The following is an 18,259-nucleotide window of genomic DNA, read 5'->3' as shown; positions in this document are numbered from 1 at the left end:
CGACTGGGCCACCCAGGAGCCCCCACAATGTGTTTTTTTTTTTTTTAAAAATGCTTTGAGTTAGTTGCTAACATTTAAAAATAGGGAGCTTTTGCTCAAAAGCCAGATTTCTACATTCTTTTGAATAACTGAAAGTTCTGGCAACAGCAGGCTTGTGTTCTCTGTGACGGCAGGGGGCTAGAAAACATGTCCCGCTCCGCTGCCCCACCTTCACCTGCCCGGCTGCCCGGAAGTCTCTGTGACCACAGGCTCTGTGGGGACAGGTATTGAGAAGTTTGAAGCCCAGCTCCAAGGACCAAACTTTTAGGAAGTTTTATATAGAAATTCAGCCACTTCTTTGTTTCTTTCACCTCGTCCCTTCCCGTAACACATTCTACCACGGCTGCCACCAGGCTTTTTCTCCGTTGCCATAGCAATCCGTATCCCGTATGAAGCAGCTGGGGAACGGTCAGGAACCTCAGGAGTAGGAAAGTGTGACCTTTGCCCCCATGTTCAAAGCCACTTGTTCTGGAGAGAAGAGCTCCAACTCCTCCCCAGCATCTAACAGCCGGTGGGCAGTGTCGCATCATGGATTGTAAATGTTGGTGCTCTGTCTTCTTAAGCTCAGTCCCCAAGAGAAGCAAGGGCTTTGGGATCCTGAGATGCACGATCCAGGGGGGAAGAGGAGTTAAGCAGTAGGTCTGACCTGTGCCCACGTAACTAAGATGTCCAGTAAGGCTGGGCCCTGTCCCCTGGGAGTATTGTCCTTTTTCGGATGGGACACAGAGTGTGGGCAGAGCAGCAGAAGCACCAGTAGGATTTGGTGCCTTCACTGCTTGTGAGCTCGGATCTCAGGGTCCAAATCTCAGATCCTCACTGGTGAGTTCTTTGGGTTAAGTTATGGGAGCCCTCAGTAGAATGCAGACGTGCAGACTCTTTACCCCTGCAGTATCATTGTTGGAGGGCATCGTGAGCCATACCGGGACTTGTGTGGGGTCCTGTTCTCAGTACAGGCCCTTGCTTGCTCTGGGATGGGACACCTGGAGGGACCTTGGTCATTGCCCAGACTCTCCTCTTCCATCCCAGCTCTGAGGATAAAGGGAAAAGCCAGTGGGCGGGACCCTACGATTCCCTTTCACCGAGTAGGTGCTTTGGCTTTGATGTAGTGGCAGCTGTAAGTTACTGCTCCAGGACACTTCTGGGCCACCACCCTCCCTGTTTCCACCCCTGGCATCCAGGCCCCCTCCCCGCCGCCCCTGGCTCTGGTATTTGAACCTCATGTCCTCGTGTCTCTGCCCAGGGAACCAGGGAGGCGGACGATGTGGTGAGCGAGGATTTGGTGCAACAGGATGTCCAGGTAAACCAGCACCAAGGGAGGCACAGCAAGGGAGCCCCGAGAGAGGGGAGGTTGGGGATCCGGGGAAGGATCCCAGGTGAAGCAATGTGCATGAAACACCAGAAATAACCAGTTCATGGCCAGCATTTTTACAGCACGCTGTTGAAGAAAGGATTTATTATCTTTCAAAGGCACACAATGTATACAAAATTGGTGAGATATATTTTGGAGCTTTTGTCATTCATTCATTCGTTTGTTCAGTTAATTAATATTTATTGAACACCTACTATGTGTCAGACACTCGGCCAAGCACTGGGGAATCACTAGTGAACAAAATCAGATAGTGTTGGGAGAGACAGGCATACACCTTCTCTATGGATATATCATTACATATATATCATTATAATAGACAGTGGAGCAAAGCTATAGAGAAGCAGAAAACTGTAGGAGCCTAGAAGTGGGAAGGAGGGCAGGAAAGAGAACTCTGCTTTGGGGACATCAGGAAGTACTTTGAGAACAAATGGGACATTTACTCTGGGCCTTGAAGGTTGAGTAGGAGTTTCCCCAGAAAGAGAAGAAGGTATACAGGTGTATGCAAAGGTCCTGAGGCTACCAATTACTGGTATGATCAGGGATCCAGCAGCAGTTGATTGGCTTGGCCAGGGAGTTCTCTCCTCTTTCAATGAAGTCCTTCCTCTTTCCTTTCAGGACCTGTACGAGGCAGGGGAACTGAAATGGGGAACAGATGAAGCCCAGTTCATTTATATTTTGGGAAATCGCAGCAAGCAGCATCTTCGTTTGGGTAAGTTCCAGAGAAGAAAGACCTACAGCTGGTCCCTTAGGGTTGTGCCTGGAATTCCATTCTTTTTTCCTTTTCTCCTAATAGAGCACAATAGCTACTTCATCTACAACTCAAGTACTAGTCCCAGTTTTATTAGATGGTGGTCTGTATAGTCCCTCAGCAAAGTCCTTAACAGGACGCTCAACCTTTCCTTCTGAGTACCAATCCTGTCCTCATGCTGGAGTGAAGTATATGTAGTCTCACCTCATACACAGCATGAGCGCACAGTGGCTGGTGGTGTGCCAGGCCTCCTGCCAGCTAGCTCCTCAAATACCAGCCCTACCTTCATGTTGGGCACTCTAGTCCTGGCCACAGCGCCCTCCCCTCCTGAGGTCTTGGGTTCTTCTCAGTGTTATGGGAAACTCTCAACATCCTTGTCTCTCTGACTCAGTGTTTGATGAGTATCTAAAGACCACGGGGAAGCCGATTGAAGCCAGCATCCGAGGGGAGCTGTCCGGGGACTTTGAGAAGCTGATGCTGGCTGTGGGTACGTCCTGACCTTGCATTCCTAGGGGCTTTGCTGGATTCTGGGATTCTGGCCCAGGAACAGGGTGCCAAGAATGAAAAAGGGGGGTTATGCGGTATGGAGGCAGGAAGGAGAAAGTCGGATGGGCGATGGATTCTGAAGGCTGGCCAGAGCACATGGAGGCAGGGAGGGGAGCCTCAGGCCCGGACTTCCTGCCACTCCGTCCCCCGGTGTGTGTGGTAGGGCGAGAGAGAGCGCTGAGCCTGGGGAAATAACCAGCGGGAGAGCGGACTTGCGTAGAACATATACGGTGGGCTGGGCGCTGCACTGAGTGTTTAATCTTGAAGAAAGACCCAGGAGTGGGCATTATCTCCATTTCACAAATGAGGAAACCACATCTCACGGAGGCTGTGTCACTTGCCAGAGAGTGGTTTTGTAATGACTTGGGGGGTACTCTGAGCATGGGGCGTGCCAGGAGCTGACTAGCTGGTGGTGGAGTCGGGGTTCAAACCCAGGGGCTTCTCCCAAATCTGCCGTTGACTTGGAGCAAGTCACTGTCCTCTCTGGGTGTCAGTGTCCTCATCTGATAAATGGGGGCAGGGAGGATGGACTGCCTGACCCAGAGGCCCTTAGAAGCTGGACATTGCAGGAGTCGCTATGCCTGCACCTAGGGTAGGTAGTATGTGCGTTTTGGGTGGGGAGAGCTGTATCCCCAGGCTATCCTCTTACACAGAGCTGCCCCTACCAAGTCTGTTTCAGGCAGTCAGCCTCTAGCCTGCCCTGTCAGCAAGATCCAAAGTGATGTAGCTGCCAGTACCTCTCTGCAGCGGAGGCTAAAGAAACATCTTTCCCAGTTCCACCCCAAATGCTACCCCCTGCCCCCACCTGGCCCAGTTTGCCTGCAAAACCCGAGAGGACTAGAAAGATGAAGTGGGTTTTTGAGATGCACATCCCACGTTTCAACAGCCCCTGTTTCTTGATTTTGTTATGCTCTGGGTTTGCGTTAAAAGTGGGTGCGGCCTCAGGTTATCAGGAGCCTGGTTCTTCCTGGGTTTGCACTTGGGAGTCCCCAGGGAGTAAAAACAAAGAGGGGGTCAGGCCACCCCGACCCAGAGACCGCCAGAATAACTCTGCCTCTTCCTCCCTCTTCTCAGTGAAGTGTATCCGGAGCACCCCAGAGTATTTTGCTGAAAGGCTATTCAAGGCCATGAAGGTGTGTGGTGGGGTTGGTGGGAACCAGCTGGAGTGGGGGTGGGGGTGGGGTCTATACCCATCCCCCTGGGACCGTAGAGATTCTTTGACAAGTCTTTGGGGCCCACTGGCCAAGGAGCCCTCAGGGGATTGGCCACAGGAGAGAGTGATGGGCACTCTTCCCAGGTGAGCTCCCGAACCTGGGATGCTGTCCGGCCATGCACCTTCCCACCCAAATACCTACTCTAACTTCCTGATTGATCACAGGGTGTCATGACAGCCTGCACATGATCCGTCAGCCAGATGGGCTGGAAACCCACACTCTGAAAAAATCTTAATTAACCAGAATGACTAATTAACCAGTGTACGTAGGCTAGACCACTTTGGAAGATACTTGTTCTTGTCTGCTAAGGCTCGTGATGTTTATCCCAGTGACCCAGCAATTCTACTCTGGCTGTGTACCTGAGAACAGTGATTCCCACTAGTTTGTGCAGAGGACACACAGCAACTGATGACAATTCCATAGCACAGCAGGGTACATGAATGTAGTCATTTGTGGCCAGATGCCACAGACCCAAGGCCCCGGGAACTCAGGCCTTCCCGGCCCTGTGTGTCCAGCTCACAAGGGCAAGTGAACTGTAGCCCATTCACTGTCTTTCATTGTGCCAGAGTAAAGCCTGGCAGCTCAGCCGGGGAGAGATGGCTCCTGTGTGCATATATTCATGAGACTGTTCGTGGCAGTACTGGCCATATTAGGAAAGAATGAGAAACAACCCAGTGTCCGTCAGGAGTACCAGGAGAAATGAATGGACAGTGGTGTATTTACATAGTTCCGAGATGTACAGACCTAAACAGTATATGCTTAGAGTTGCAAAGTTATGGTGAAATGATAAGGAAAACCAAGAATGGGGCTGATGTTTGAATGGGGAGGGAACATCGAAGCAGGAGGGACACGTGGGGAGCTTCAGGGAGAGTGGCAATATTTTACTTCTTTTGTTCTTCCTTTTGTCTCATCATGACAATGGTATTTTCACCTAAGCTGGGGGCTGTTTGCACTTGAGCCTCCGCTCACATCCCTGTCCCCCAAACCCATTTGTTTTCTAGGGCCTGGGGACTCGGGACAACACCCTGATCCGCATCATGGTCTCCCGTAGTGAGCTGGACATGCTGGACATTCGGGAGATATTCCGGACCAAGTACGAAAAGTCCCTGTATAGCATGATCAAGGTGAGCGGAGCTAACGGGGGTACGGAGAGGAGCAGAGGGCTCAAGAGCCACTCCCAGGAGAAAAGAGCCGTCCCAGAGAGCTAGGAGTCTCTTGGGGATTCCAGGAGCCCCTGCCTCGTGGCGCATTCAGGGAATGGAAAGCAATTCGATAGAGAAGCAAGCGTCTGGTGGTACTTGAGTCCCAAAGCTCCAGAGGAAGGTGGGACTGGGTCAGGAAGGGCATGCAGGCTGAATTAAGGGTGAGGACTCTATCCCAAAGGCAGGGAGAGGTCAGGCTCCAAGGGGGAGAACGCTTGGCCCCAGGCCAGGTGATTTGTAATGACGGAGGGCGGGGGGGGGGGGGGGGGGGGGGGGGTCTAGCCCATGAGACTTGGCCAAGAGACAGAGAAAGAGAGAGAGCTGGGTTGTTTTCTTTTTGTGGGTGAGTGAGATCAAACTTTTATGAGGTCCAGCTACGTTCCCCAAAGTATATTTCCAAAGAGGAGTTTTATAGGTATTACGTGCAAAAATGTGCCATGAGAAATGTTTGGAAAAAACTAGTTTAAAGATAAGCACGTTGGTTTATTTCAGAACTTCTCACGGCCTTTACCATGTCAAGTCCGTTATGAAGCTTCGGGAGGGATATAAAATAGGCTACATCTATTTGTTCGGTTTTGGCATTTCCTGGTGTTTTTGCTCATAGAGCCCTATTTTCTTGGAGTATTTCAGTTGGAAGGGCTGGGCTGGGGATTATCTGGGGATAGTGGGGCTCTGGGGCTGGCTTTCACCGGCTTGGGAGAGCAGCGAGCATCTTCACGTTCAGTGAAATCTGCTGATGGCTCGAAAGCATCCCTTGTTGGAAGTATTTACACCACAGAAATTGGCAGTTGTTACAAATCGGGGCTTTTTTGCTTTCGTTCCCAGAGACTAGGTTGTTAAATACGTGCCAGCATTACCACTGTTTGGTGGTCTTAGCCACCACCCCCGGACAGGGGGAGAGTCGGGGCTGCTATGAATAAATGTTCAGCCTTCCCCTATCCGGGCCTGTGTAGAACCTTCCCTCCTAGTCCGAGGGGAGCCCAGGAGTGAGTGAGAGGTAACCTTTGTCTCTTTCTCCCCAGAACGATACCTCTGGCGAGTACAAGAGGGCTCTGCTGAAGCTATGTGGGGGTGACGATGAGTAAGTGTCTCCTTGGCCCCAGGCTGGAGGGAGTGGCCTCGGGGGGTGGCAGGCCTGGACTCCCCAGCCCTCATCCTGATGGATGGATGGATTGGATGAGCTTGGGGCTTCCTCGGTGCCGGGAACAGCGCACAGGTGAAAGTCTGTCTGTGTGTGTGAACGTGAATGTACTCTCCCAGATGTGGAGATGTCTGCTCTTGTGACCTTGGAAAGTCAGTCTGGGGGTGTGGACTGGAAGCCAGAATGTGAGGGTCCAGGCCCTGCTACTTCATAGCTGCCTTTCTGTTTCATCAGCTGTTAAATGGAAAACATACAGGTGCCTGCTCTGCGTACTCATTTGTTCATCGTACTTGTGACAAGTACCCTCTGTGAGCAGGCATTGCGGGGAAGGACCGGTGAGGCCCACAGCCCGGCGACATACACAGACCAGTGCAGGGTGGTCTCGGGATGGGGAAAGTATACATGTCTATGAATGCACAGATCAGGGCACTAGCCCATCCTGGGGGAGGCTCCTGGAGGTAATGAGGCAGAGAGGCCCAAGGAGGAAGGTGAGAAAGAGGAGGAGGTGAAGACAGGGTCTGAAGGAGAGTGGGTGGAGGAAAGGCCTAGTGATGTGCAGGGGTAGCCTGGTTCATTTCTGTAACCGAGGCCACACTTTTGCAGAGTGCCAGGGAAGAGAAGAGTCTGAGAGGTGGGCGGGACCTGCGGGCCTCCTCCTGGCATAGGAACCTCTCCCCGGGGTGGTGGGAGCCATTGAAGAGATTAAGTTGGGCTTGACTTGACCAGATTTGTGTGCTAGGAAGGGAGCTGTAGGTACTCTGATTTTCCCTCCCAGGGCTGATAAGGATCCGGTTAAGTAAGGAATAGGAGAACCTCCTGTTAACCTCTGACAAGTGCCTTGGGGGTTGATTTCAGTTCAACAGACATTTACTGAGCCCTTGATATACCCAGGTGCTTTATAGGAGGCGATAAAGAGGTGACACGGCCATAAGCTGGTCATGGACTTGTTTGAAAGGGGAGACTTGGACAGAAATCACTCAAGTTATAAGGAAGAAAGGGGAGGTCAGAGGATTCGAGAAATCCCATCCCGCTGGGAACTTGGGGCCAGGAAGGCTGCTGGGCAGAACCAGCATTGCAGGGGGTCTCAAGAGAGGGTAGAAGGTTTTCAGAAATGAGGGAGAGGACTCTGAATGGATGAGGCTAGAGAGAAGGTGGAGCCAAACAGATTTACTTAAAGCCTGTGTCGGCATATGTGTGTGTACATGGCTGTGTGTTGTGTGTGTGGAGCCTTGCCCACGATGATGTTCCCTCCTGTCCTCTCCCCAACCCCCTCCATTCCAGTGCTGCTGGCCAGTTCTTCCCGGAGGCAGCGCAGGTGGCCTATCAGATGTGGGAGCTTAGTGCAGTGGCCCGAGTAGAGGTCAGACCCTCCCCACCTCCTGCTTGACCTCTTGACCACAAGCTTGGACTCTTCTGCTCGCACCTTCCTGCTGCTCTGTTTGGCACCCAGCCGCCCCCTGGTGGCCAACCTGAGACATTGGTTTCCCACATCTGAAGCTTCCTTGTCTTCTAGGAGTGATGAGTTTCTGGTGTGGGCATCTGATTCCTGCATTAACTTCTAACACACTGGGAAGCGTTGTGGCCCACTAACTACTAACAGGGCTTGCTGAATGGAGACATGTCTGGTTGTGTGGAGAGGCCTGCTCATCCTGGGGCAGACAGTTGGCCTTTGGAGGCATGAAAACAGAACAGAGGGGCACCCGGAGGGGCACAGGACGATTCGAGGTTGTTCTGACCACCCGGAGACCCAAGGTCCACAGAAGTACTTGGGGCAAACCGTTCCAGGCCCTGGTACACTTGGTCCACGTGAAAACGTTTGGAACCTTGCAATCTGTTACTCACTTACCAAGCCCCCTCTTTCTGGGCCTCTGTCTCCATGTTTAGAATGAGGTGTTAGACACAGCAAGCTCAGTGCCTTCCCAGGGCTCTTGAGCTCTGATGCTCTAGAACAGCATTTCCCAAATTACAAGGCAAGAGCTGTCATTGCAGATGACCTTAAATTATATAAGAAATGAATTAGTGTGGAGGTGGGGAGCCTCCGCGGCATTAAATAAGACTGAACCTCACGGAGTGAGAGCATTACTCCTTTTCGATTTCATCAACGCAACTCATTTTGTCAGAGAGGCCCCATTGGGTGCCACACTCCCCAGCTTTCCTTTTTCACAAACAGCTGAGAGAGCCGGCTTCAAGTTCAGAGCTTTTGGCGAGCAACGGCGTCTCGTTAAATTTGGTGATGTTTGACAACGTCGTGGTTTTCTCTTTCTTACATTTGTTTTCATGGCTTATCATCTGTTTATGGCACATCATACCAATTTCCTCTTCATGAGAGCGGTGTAAAGTTATTTTCATTCATTCAGCAAATATTTTTTGAGTGCTTACTTCTGTTGTGGATACTTCGGATATCTCCAAGAACAAAATGAACAAAACTCCTTGCCCTTTAGGAGTATTTCAATGTACTTAAAAATGAATGCATTTAAGTAAAACAGAAAAGTTGAATTACATAAAAATATGAAGAAATAACATAGGATGTATGCAAATATGACATCAGGAACCTCACTTAGGAGTGACTGAAATTTGGGAGATTCTGTTCTGGTATTTCAGGATATTTTGGTTACCTTTTCACAGGGAGGAACTCTTGAAGAGGCAGGAGGGCCTTGGGGACAGGGCACAGTTCTAAGGGACTGGGGAGGCCCCAGTGGAGCTAGGACAGAGCTGACTTCCTGGGGCAGGAAGCTGGCTACTTTTCCCTTGACCAGCACTTGCCCTGCTCCCAGGCCTGGGTCTGTCTCTCCTCCTCTCTCTTTCTCAGCTGTAGGGCAGAGGCCTGTCTGCTGTGCCTTCACCCCTGCCTCTCTCCCCCCAAGCTGCTTGGTTTGGGGCTTGTGGGGAAAGCCTCCCTTCCCTTGCATGCTCCTCTAGTGGCTTGGCCCCCAGGGGGGCCTGCAGGCACCTGCTGAGTCTCTTTCTGCTTCTTGCAGCTGAAGGGAACTGTGCGTCCAGCCAATAACTTCAACCCTGATGCAGATGCCAAAGCGCTGCGGAAGGCCATGAAGGGACTTGGTAAGGGGACACGAAGGGGGCAGGCTGGCCTCTGGGGCAGCGGGCATGGCATGTTTGGCAGCGGGCCAGGCAGGAGTAAGAGCTCAGGCCTCAAAGGAGGGTCCATAGAATGAGGCAAATTTTACATAAGTCTCTAACCTCCAGAGGAGACTCCTGGCTCCCTGAGTATAGGGAGCAGGGGAGTGAGGAGGTTTGTAAGGAACTTGGCACAAGCCCTTTCTAGTGCAGAAGAAAGTACTAGGTTATAAAGCCTGGGTTCTCCCACTGGCTTTGCCTTAGACTCACTGTGTAACTTTAGGCAAGTCCTTCAATCCCTCCAAGTGTCCACCCCCTCCCCGCCATGTGTAAAAGAAGAGATGTGGACCCATTGATCCAAGAGTCCCAGTTCTGGGCTGAGAGCGCCCCCTGCTGGTTATCACATCGCATTCTCCATTTGGAACGCGTGGGAAGAACCACTCTGGACAGATGCCCTGTTCTCAGAAAGGCCAGCAGGCACAGAACATCCAGAATCTGGCTACCGTCGTCCTTTCTCCCCTCAGTCCGTCTAATGGCACCTCCCAGGGGCCTTGGCTTAAGTTCTCTCCTTTCTGGGCCTCATCTTCATTTGTTTCCTGGGAATGATAATATCTAAATGATAATATCGGGGCACCTGGGTGGCTCAGTTGGTTGGGCGGCCGACTTCGGCTCAGGTCATGATCTCACGGTCCGCGAGTTCGAGCCCCGCATCAGGCTCTGTGCTGACAGCTCAGAGCCTGGAGCCTGTTTCAGATTCTGTGTCTCCCTCTCTCTCTCTCTCTCTCTCTGACCCTCCCCCGTTCATGTTCTGTCTCTCTCTGTCTCAAAAATAAATAAACGTTAAAAAAAATAAAATAAAATAAAATAAAATAAAAATGATAATATCTACCGAGCACAGCTAGGACTGTAAGATGACAGGTATAAAAGCACTTGTGAAAGGTACAGTCCTGTGCCAGGTCTGAGGTCCAAGGCATTAATCTGAGAAGCTGGAGGTGGTATCCTGATGTCTCCCAGAGTCAACTTGCTGTGGTTAGAAGGACTTGGGCTCCAGTTTCCAGGGAGTTGAAGAGGAGGGACATGGGGTCCCCATGGGATTTAGATTGCCAGGCTAGAAGGATCCCCTAGTAACTACTCCCGGCTCTTCAGGGGATAGGTGTGGAAATTGAGCCTCAGAAAGGGGCCAGGACCTGCTCAGCCGTTGCCAGAACCAGGGCTGGAACTTGGAGGCCCTGACTCTCAACCCAGGGCTCCCCACTCCTCTGGGGGTCTTTTTCTCAGCCAGTGAGCAGACAGATGGAAATGCCAGGAGGAACCTTGGGGCAGTCAGTGGCTTGGGCCAGAGTCAGGCTTCCAGCAGGTGCTCAGGGGCCCTAGCCAGGCTTCTACCCTGACTAAGATTGGGACAGCCCATCCGTGGGGGGACGTGGGGAAGCTGGGCCACAGGCCTCCCTCTGAGCCGTGTGGCTTTGGTGATTCAGGAACTGATGAGGACACCATCATCGACATCATCACGCACCGCAGCAATGCCCAGCGGCAGCAGATCCGCCAGACCTTCAAGTCACACTTTGGCCGGGTGAGGCTTCAGCCGGGGGCCCGGGGCCCGCACCCTCCCTCCTCCCAGGGGCGTGGCCTGTCACTGCCAGCTCTGCACAGTTGGGCACCTGGGTCTTCATGGCACCGGGGCTCCTGTGGCTCCCTGTGGCTCCCGTGTTCTTGGAGTATCTCCCACGTCGGTTTCGGGCTGCCTGCAACACGTTCTCTCCATCCCCCGCTTCCTTGTGATCAGTACCTGGGGGCAGAGATGAAGGACATGAGTTGTTTTCATGTAGCATTTTCTGGATCTCGGAGCTCCAGAGGCTTCAAGGCCCCAAGGCTGAGCGTCAGTGATTATTGTGCCTTGGTGTCATGCTGGCGACTTCCCGGGATGGAAACAATGTCCTTTGGCATGTCCCTTTCCTTGCCCGCCTCCTTGCCTCCAAGGAGAGTGGGTCTTCCTGCTGGTTTTTTTTTTTTTTTTTTATCCCGCCCTCTTTAGCGTCCTCTAAATAGTAAACAAAGACAAACAGCAGCAAAGACAGTCTCCCTCTATCCCCTGCATTCACATGGAGCCCCTATTTCCTCATTCCATATCTCCTCCCTATCCTGGGTCACATGTGAGCAAGTGCTGATGTTGGCGTGACCTCAGCCCTGCCTTTTGTAGGACTTGATGGCTGACCTGAAGTCGGAGATCTCTGGAGACCTGGCGAGGCTGATTCTGGGGCTCATGATGCCACCGGCCCATTACGATGCCAAGCAGTTGAAGAAGGCCATGGAGGTATGGTGTGGGCACCAACGGGATGGGGTCTAGTCTGCAGGTGGTGGGGGGACACAGGTGCTCCTCACAAGCCCAAATGGCTGGGCTGTAGCTCCTTGGCCGAGCCCTTCCCACGCCCGGTTCAAACTAGCATGAACACCAAAGGGGGTGTTGGCTCCTATAACTGAAAGGTAGAGGACTCCCATCTGGTTTTAGACATGGCTGAGTCCAGGGACTCAAATAATGGTATGTGGCCTCTTATCTCTGCCCCACCTTGGTTGTCTACCCTCTGTGGTAGCTTCACTCTCAGAGACCGTTTCTCCTCGTGATAGACAGTAGGACAGCTGGTGTCTGTCCTACCAGCTAGCACCTCTGTTCCTTCTTCCTCGGCGTTCCGCCAATATCTTGGCTTCTACTCTGGTTGATGCAAGTGAGGTCACATGCCCAGTGATGGGTGGTGTCACTGGGATCTCAGGGAGCAGTAGAGGAAGCAGAATGGATCTGGAAGGAAAACGACAGCAGTTGGATTCTGTATTCTAGTCCGGCCTCACCACTAACTTACTGTGTGATGTTGGGCCACTTGCACTAAGTTTCCATGCCTTCTGCTGTGAAATGGGAGCAGTCATCCCTGCCCTTCAGACATTAGAGTGGGTCAAGCAAGGTCATGGGCATGGAGGGCACTGTTAACTCTGAAGACCTGCCCTTGTGATTGGTTAGCAAGAAAGGGCGTTATGTCCTGGTGCAGCTGTTTTCTGGAGCTGCTTTTCTTCCCGAGGCAGCAGCTGTACCCGGGACTGGTCTCCTTTCTAGGAGCATCCAGTAACCTGTCCCTGGCTCCGTATACTAGCTCAGCTGCTTGTCTCAACCCACAAGGCAAGGCTTTTACTTTGTCCCCGTTTTACAAGTGAGGAAACTCATGTTCAGAGGCCAAATTACTTGATCAAAGTCACAGCATTATGAAATCACAGGGCGGGGATTCAGAACAACTCTGTCTGACTCTAGAGCCTGACCCGACAACCACGTGAAACCACTAGGGCTTTTGGCCCATTGAGGATTAAGAGAAGAAAACAGACATTCCCTGGGCAAAGCAAATCGAGATTATTGTCCATTTAAAATGCGCCGACAAAAAAGCAAATGATTTGAGAACACGGAGTTTAGAAGTTGAAGGGACCAGTGAGCTAACCTGACCTAACGCTTTCCATTCCCACAGTTTACAAATGGGAAACTGAGGGAGGCCCAGCACATCCGTGAGCTCGGGGAAGGGAAGGGTGGGGCTAGACCCTGGGTCTTAGGATGCTCTGAGGATCAGGCTGTCTTCCCCACGTGCTTGCTTTTAATAAAGAGCCTGTTAAGATCTCAGTGAGCCTCAGTCTGCTTGAGGTCAGAGAACCCACGGACTGGCCGCCCAGCAGGCAGTAACCTCCAAGGGCAGTGAACGCGCCTTACTTTTTTTTTTTTTTTATAGTTGTGGCCGCAGCAGCTTGTTCAGTGACTGGCACATTGCAGGTGTTTAACAGATATTTGAATCTATCGATTGATCTGTCTTGCTCACCTCCCTCCCTTCCCCCAAAGTGGGGACCTTTGAGTAGCACATCCCCCCAAGCTATCTTCATCCAGAGGGCCTAATGTATCTGTCCATAGATCACTCATCAAATCCAAATATAAACAAATACGGCATGTTTTTTTCCTTAAAGCACAAAACTTTCTTCTTCTGGCAAAATAATATGTGAGAAAATACAGAGCAAAAAAAGAAGAAACTAGAAATCACCTGTGAGCCTTCGCCCACCCAGAGACCATAATCACTATTATACTGTGATGCATTACTTCTAATTCTTTTTATACCCTTATGTATAAATATTTATATTCAGAGACATATGTGTATATGCCTTTTTATATGCACATACCCATATACCACATACTCTTTTCTTTTAAATTTTTGGCCCAAAGCACTTCTCATGGAAGGTTCTGGAAATCTTGACAAGCTGGCATGTTCCATCGTGATTGTGCTATCTCTGGTCTAGGGATAAGGAGAAAATCCAGGAAGGCTTGGTGGTCTGTGTGATTGCCTCCTGGGTGGTTTCTTGGACCAGGGACCTCCTTGGCCGGGGCCCCTCAGGCCTCTGATGGGGATCAGGGCTGTGGCTCAAGTGCTCTTTGTCTTCACATTCTAGGGAGCTGGCACAGATGAAAAGGCTCTCATCGAAATCCTCGCTACTCGGACCAATGCGGAAATCCGGGCCATCTGTGAGGCCTATAAGGAAGGTGAGTGTGGGAAGCCTTGGGCCCAGTGCCGCTGGGAGGTGGTGGGAGAAGAGTGACCTCTCCAGCTCTGACGTCACCCCACTGCTCTGCCCCATCTCCCCTCGCTCAGGCACGAGGCTGTGATAAGCCCCTGGGTGTGCCCAGCTCTGTGTCTGAGGAAAGGGTGCCCCAGGCAGAGAGTCCCAGCTCCACGAAGGCCTGGAGGAAACAGAGGAGAGAATGTCCAGGCCTCTGGGGGACAGGAGGGCAGCATCCTGGGTGGGCGGCCTGTGCAGTCACTCTGAGCCCTCATTCAGAAGGCCTGTGCTTGGTCACAATATTATTTTAAAGAATCTTGAGTACCCATCAAAAACGTTTAAACTTTCCCCTTATAAGCGGCTTTAAAGTGGTAGACCTTTTGAGCAGGGTAGTGACACGGCCTGAGCCCTGCTCGTGGGTCTGACACCTGTCCTGCAGGAGGGAAGACAGGGAGGCTATAAAGCAGGAGAGGCAGGATTCCCAGAGTCCTCAGCTGGGACAGGGGGAGGGAGGCGATGGACTGGAGGCATCAGTGTCGCGATCCACAATTCCATGGCTGGATGCTCCCAAGAACCAACCACAAACTCCTTCATCCCCACCACTCCTGCCAATGCGCTCTGGCTCAAGTCTGAGGTTCTAGAAGCAGCCCCCCATCCTTGCCCAGCAGCTGCCCACACACCCTCTCTCTGTCTCAGACTATCACAAGTCCCTTGAGGATGCTCTGAGCTCAGATACGTCTGGACACTTCAAGAGGATCCTCGTCTCTCTGGCCACGGTGAGTGAGTTCACGCCCCGCCCCCCCCCCCCCCCCCCCCCCCCCCCCCGCCGGGGGCCCGGGACGATGGCAGGGAGCTAGGAGCCCAGTCCTCATGAAGAAAGGGTGTCTTCCCCACCCACTTCTCAGTCCCACTGCTAAGACCATGACTGCCTCATGTAAGGCCTTCTCCCACTGTTCACTTTCTTTTTTTTTTTTTTAAAGTTTATTAATTTAGAGAAAGAGAGCACACAAGCAGAAGAGGGGCAGAGAGAGAGGGAGAGAGAGAATCCCAGGTAGGCTCTGCACTGTTAGTTCAGAGGCTGACGTGTGGCTTGATCCCATGAACTTTGAGATCATGACCTGAGCCGCCAAGAGCCAGACACTTAACTGATTGAGCCGCCCGGGAACCCCTCACTGTTCAGTTTTCAAAGCTGGCTTGGTGCCACCTTCTCCCAGCAGGCCCTCCCCAGTGACCCTCAGCCCAGCTTTTTGGGCCCCCAGCTCACAGGGCAAAGCCACGTGGGTGACCTCCATATGACCCACAAGCTTCCTTCACCATCGCCTGACTTCCTGCAACCCGGTCGCCAGGCCCCGACACACAGCACTGCAAGCTCATTATGTCCAAGTCGCCCTGAGCTAAGTACCTTCACATTTAACATTCACAACAGCCTCGCTCTGAGGGCAGGATTATTGCCCCCATGTGAAAGCTGAGAGAAAGGGTTCGGAGAGCCAGAGTAGCTGAGCCAACATCCTGTGGCCGCTGAGGGGTAAAGAGGGTGGATGTGTGGGGACTGATCTTTCTCACTGGTCCTGCTGCAGGGGAACCGTGAGGAGGGAGGAGAAGACCGGGACCAGGCCCGGGAAGATGCCCAGGTGAGAACCCCCCAAGCAGCTGTAGCTGACATCCGTCCGTGCCAGGCCCTGGCTGTCTGGGAGTGGGGAAGGCCCCTGCCAGGGACATGGCTGACATTGGTGGATACTTAGACTCATGGACCCCTTGCACCTCTCTACCCCTTAGAAGCAAGACTTTGAGTGTTTTCACAACTTCCAGAAAGATTCTCACGACTGTGGTGCTGGTCCTACTGGCATTTCCTGGGTGAAGAGTAGACTGAGAGCCCTCAGACCTTCAGAGCTGGGAGGGACTTATAGATCATCCGGGTCAAACTCCTCATGTTACAGTGGGAAAATGGAGGCCCAGGGAGGATGAATAACTTCTGAAAGTCACACAGCAAATCAATGGCCCAGGTAGAATTGACCCAGAGGGAGCAGGTCCAGAAGCTTGCTGGGAAGGGGCCCTGAGTGCTAATGGTCTCGAGTTTATTATTTATGAAATGGAAACAAGATTGAAGGAAGTGTCCTGGGAAAACCTAGAAAATGAGTTCATCCGGGGCTGGGATCTTCGTCCTGCTCACTGATGTATCCAAAGTGGCACATGGTCAGAACTCAGTAAATATTTAATATTAAATGAATAATGGAGTCAAGGGTTCTCTTAGGTCTCTTAGCTGCTCTGCTTCTGTCCTGCTCCTTAGGCTGGGGCGCGTGAGGTCTGGAGACTGGACAACCCCAAATCCATCATCCCTGAGAGTCCTTATGGTTGGGCAGTCCCTCCTGAGGCCGTGTGCACTGTCCCCACTCACCTGTGCCTTGCTCCCAGTACCCTCTGGCCTGACCCAGGTCCAGGCGTTGGGCACAGACACCACAGACTGGGATCTGGCCCCGCTTCCTTTACAGTTGGTGGGTTGAAAAGAACCCTGATGGACTGGGGATGGAGGCACCAGCTCCAACACCTGCTCCGCCAACAGCAGAGTGGGGAGTGTTATACCAGCATCTGAGCTGCGAGAATCCTTAGCTATAACCCAATGGTTACGAAACTATAAAATGCATACCAATACAAAGCATGATGCTAAGACTGTTTTATACTTTATCATATTCCCTTTTTTACGGGAGGAAAATGAAGCTCCTATCCAAGGGTTTGGTTTCTAAGTGGCTGTGGTGTGACTTGAATCCAGGCCTGCCTGACTCCAAAGTTTATGCTAATACAGGACCCAGTATGGCAATTTCCCTGCAGCTTCCAGACCAGGTGGCTGCTGCTTTCCAGTTGTGTGGCCCCTGGTTTGGGATGCAGGTGTCAGAAGCTGCAGGGCTCCGTTTAAATGTGGTTTTCCAGCTACATGTGGGCATATTTATGGGGGCTAGCCTGGGAACCCAGCCCCTGGGGCGGCCTGTTGAGGCCACATTTCGTTCACTTATTCAATATACGTGTATTAAGTACTACTACGAACAGTCTCATTGTGCCCTTGAGGGTATTTGAACGTGGCTTCCTCCTTAGAGCTCACCCCAAATCCATCCTCCGCCCTGAAATTCATCCTCTAGGGAATGAGTCCACCTGGGGCCTACCTATGGGGCTGTGCTTCCAGTTATGGCCAGCAGGGGACAGTGGTGGGCCACGCTGGCTAACACTGCAAGGACGAAGGGGTGAGAGAGAACCTGGGCGGAAACACGGAGGCCTGCCCAACTCAGCTGCCCGTCCAGATTCACAGATGCTAGACCCTGATTAGTCTTCATGTGGGCTCATTTTCTTCGAGCCAGAATACTTGGTTTCAAAAGTAATACATATTCCTCTGTAGAGCCTCTAGAAAATAGAGACGAGCCAAAATAAAGAAAGAAATCCATAACCTACTAGTAATAGCCATTGCTTGTATTTTGGAATATATCACTTTAGTTATCTTTTTATGTGTATATAAAAATGCATTCCTGATGTATAACAGTTAAAAATTAATATTCTGTGAGCACTGTTCCTATTTTTAAAAATTGACATCCCTTCATGGCCATGTACTATTCCATTTAAGGAGCTACCAAACTTTCTTTAACCAACCCTCTTCCTGGTCACCAATTCTTCCATCATATGCAGGAATGTTTTCCTTAAATAGGTTTCTAGAGGCAAAATGGGAAAGCCAGAGGAAAATGTCTACAAAAATTGAAGGCATTTGGTCTGTAGAGGGGCACCTGGGTGGCTCAGTCAGTTGAGCGTCTGACTCTTGGTTTTGGCTCAGGTCATGATCTCACAGTTCATGAGATCGAGCCCTGCATCAGGCTCTGTGCTGACAGCACAGAACCTGCTTGGGATTCTCTCTGTCCCTCTTTCTCTGCCTCTTCCCTGCTCATGCCCTTTCTTTCTTTCTTTCTTTCTTTCTTTCTTTCTTTCTCTCTCTCTCTCTCTCTCTCTCTCAAAAGAAACATTTAAAAACAACAAAAACAAAAATTGAAGGCATTTGGTCTGCAGAGCCAGGTTCCTCCTAGAAAGATAATGCATATCAGTACTTGGCACTGTTTGTTTTACACCTTCTCCTTCCCACACTCTACCCTGGGTGTCCAGCACACCCCCAAGCTCTCGGAAGTCCGGGTCTGTTATTACCGTGTGTGTGTGTGTGTGTGTGCAGTGTTCACCTGTTGCCCCATAGGGATTGCCGATAGCCTCCTTTCCATCCTCCCCATGTTCCAGTTTGAGCAACAAATAATATAGGCAATCTGATTACTGGAGACTCAGAGTGAAGAATTGGTGCCAGTTTGGGATACCTCAATCCCCAGGCTATTA

The 18,259-nt window shown here is 51.5% G+C and overlaps 1 protein-coding gene across 2 annotated transcripts in view; it reads left to right on the top strand.

Annotated features, from left to right (window-relative positions):
- The window catches only part of ANXA6 (annexin A6), a 51,678-nt gene that overhangs the window by 20,417 nt on the left and 13,002 nt on the right, over nucleotides 1–18,259 (top strand). For both annotated transcript variants that reach the window (XM_078445979.2, XM_078445977.2), the window contains exons 8-20: nucleotides 1,280–1,336; nucleotides 2,024–2,117; nucleotides 2,548–2,643; nucleotides 3,777–3,835; nucleotides 4,918–5,040; nucleotides 6,141–6,199; nucleotides 7,541–7,619; nucleotides 9,238–9,319; nucleotides 10,813–10,907; nucleotides 11,535–11,648; nucleotides 13,799–13,889; nucleotides 14,603–14,682; nucleotides 15,484–15,537. In XM_078445979.2, the coding sequence (XP_078302105.2) occupies nucleotides 1,280–1,336; nucleotides 2,024–2,117; nucleotides 2,548–2,643; nucleotides 3,777–3,835; nucleotides 4,918–5,040; nucleotides 6,141–6,199; nucleotides 7,541–7,619; nucleotides 9,238–9,319; nucleotides 10,813–10,907; nucleotides 11,535–11,648; nucleotides 13,799–13,889; nucleotides 14,603–14,682; nucleotides 15,484–15,537 (1,083 nt within the window). The remainder of the gene's footprint in view (nucleotides 1–1,279; nucleotides 1,337–2,023; nucleotides 2,118–2,547; nucleotides 2,644–3,776; nucleotides 3,836–4,917; nucleotides 5,041–6,140; nucleotides 6,200–7,540; nucleotides 7,620–9,237; nucleotides 9,320–10,812; nucleotides 10,908–11,534; nucleotides 11,649–13,798; nucleotides 13,890–14,602; nucleotides 14,683–15,483; nucleotides 15,538–18,259) is intronic.

This window comes from Panthera onca, chromosome A1 (assembly GCF_046562875.1).
Source record: "Panthera onca isolate mPanOnc1 chromosome A1, mPanOnc1 haplotype 2, whole genome shotgun sequence".
NCBI lineage: Eukaryota > Metazoa > Chordata > Mammalia > Carnivora > Felidae > Panthera > Panthera onca.
Note: the sequence above shows the minus strand (reverse complement) of the source record. Positions and strands in the feature narration are given on the sequence as shown.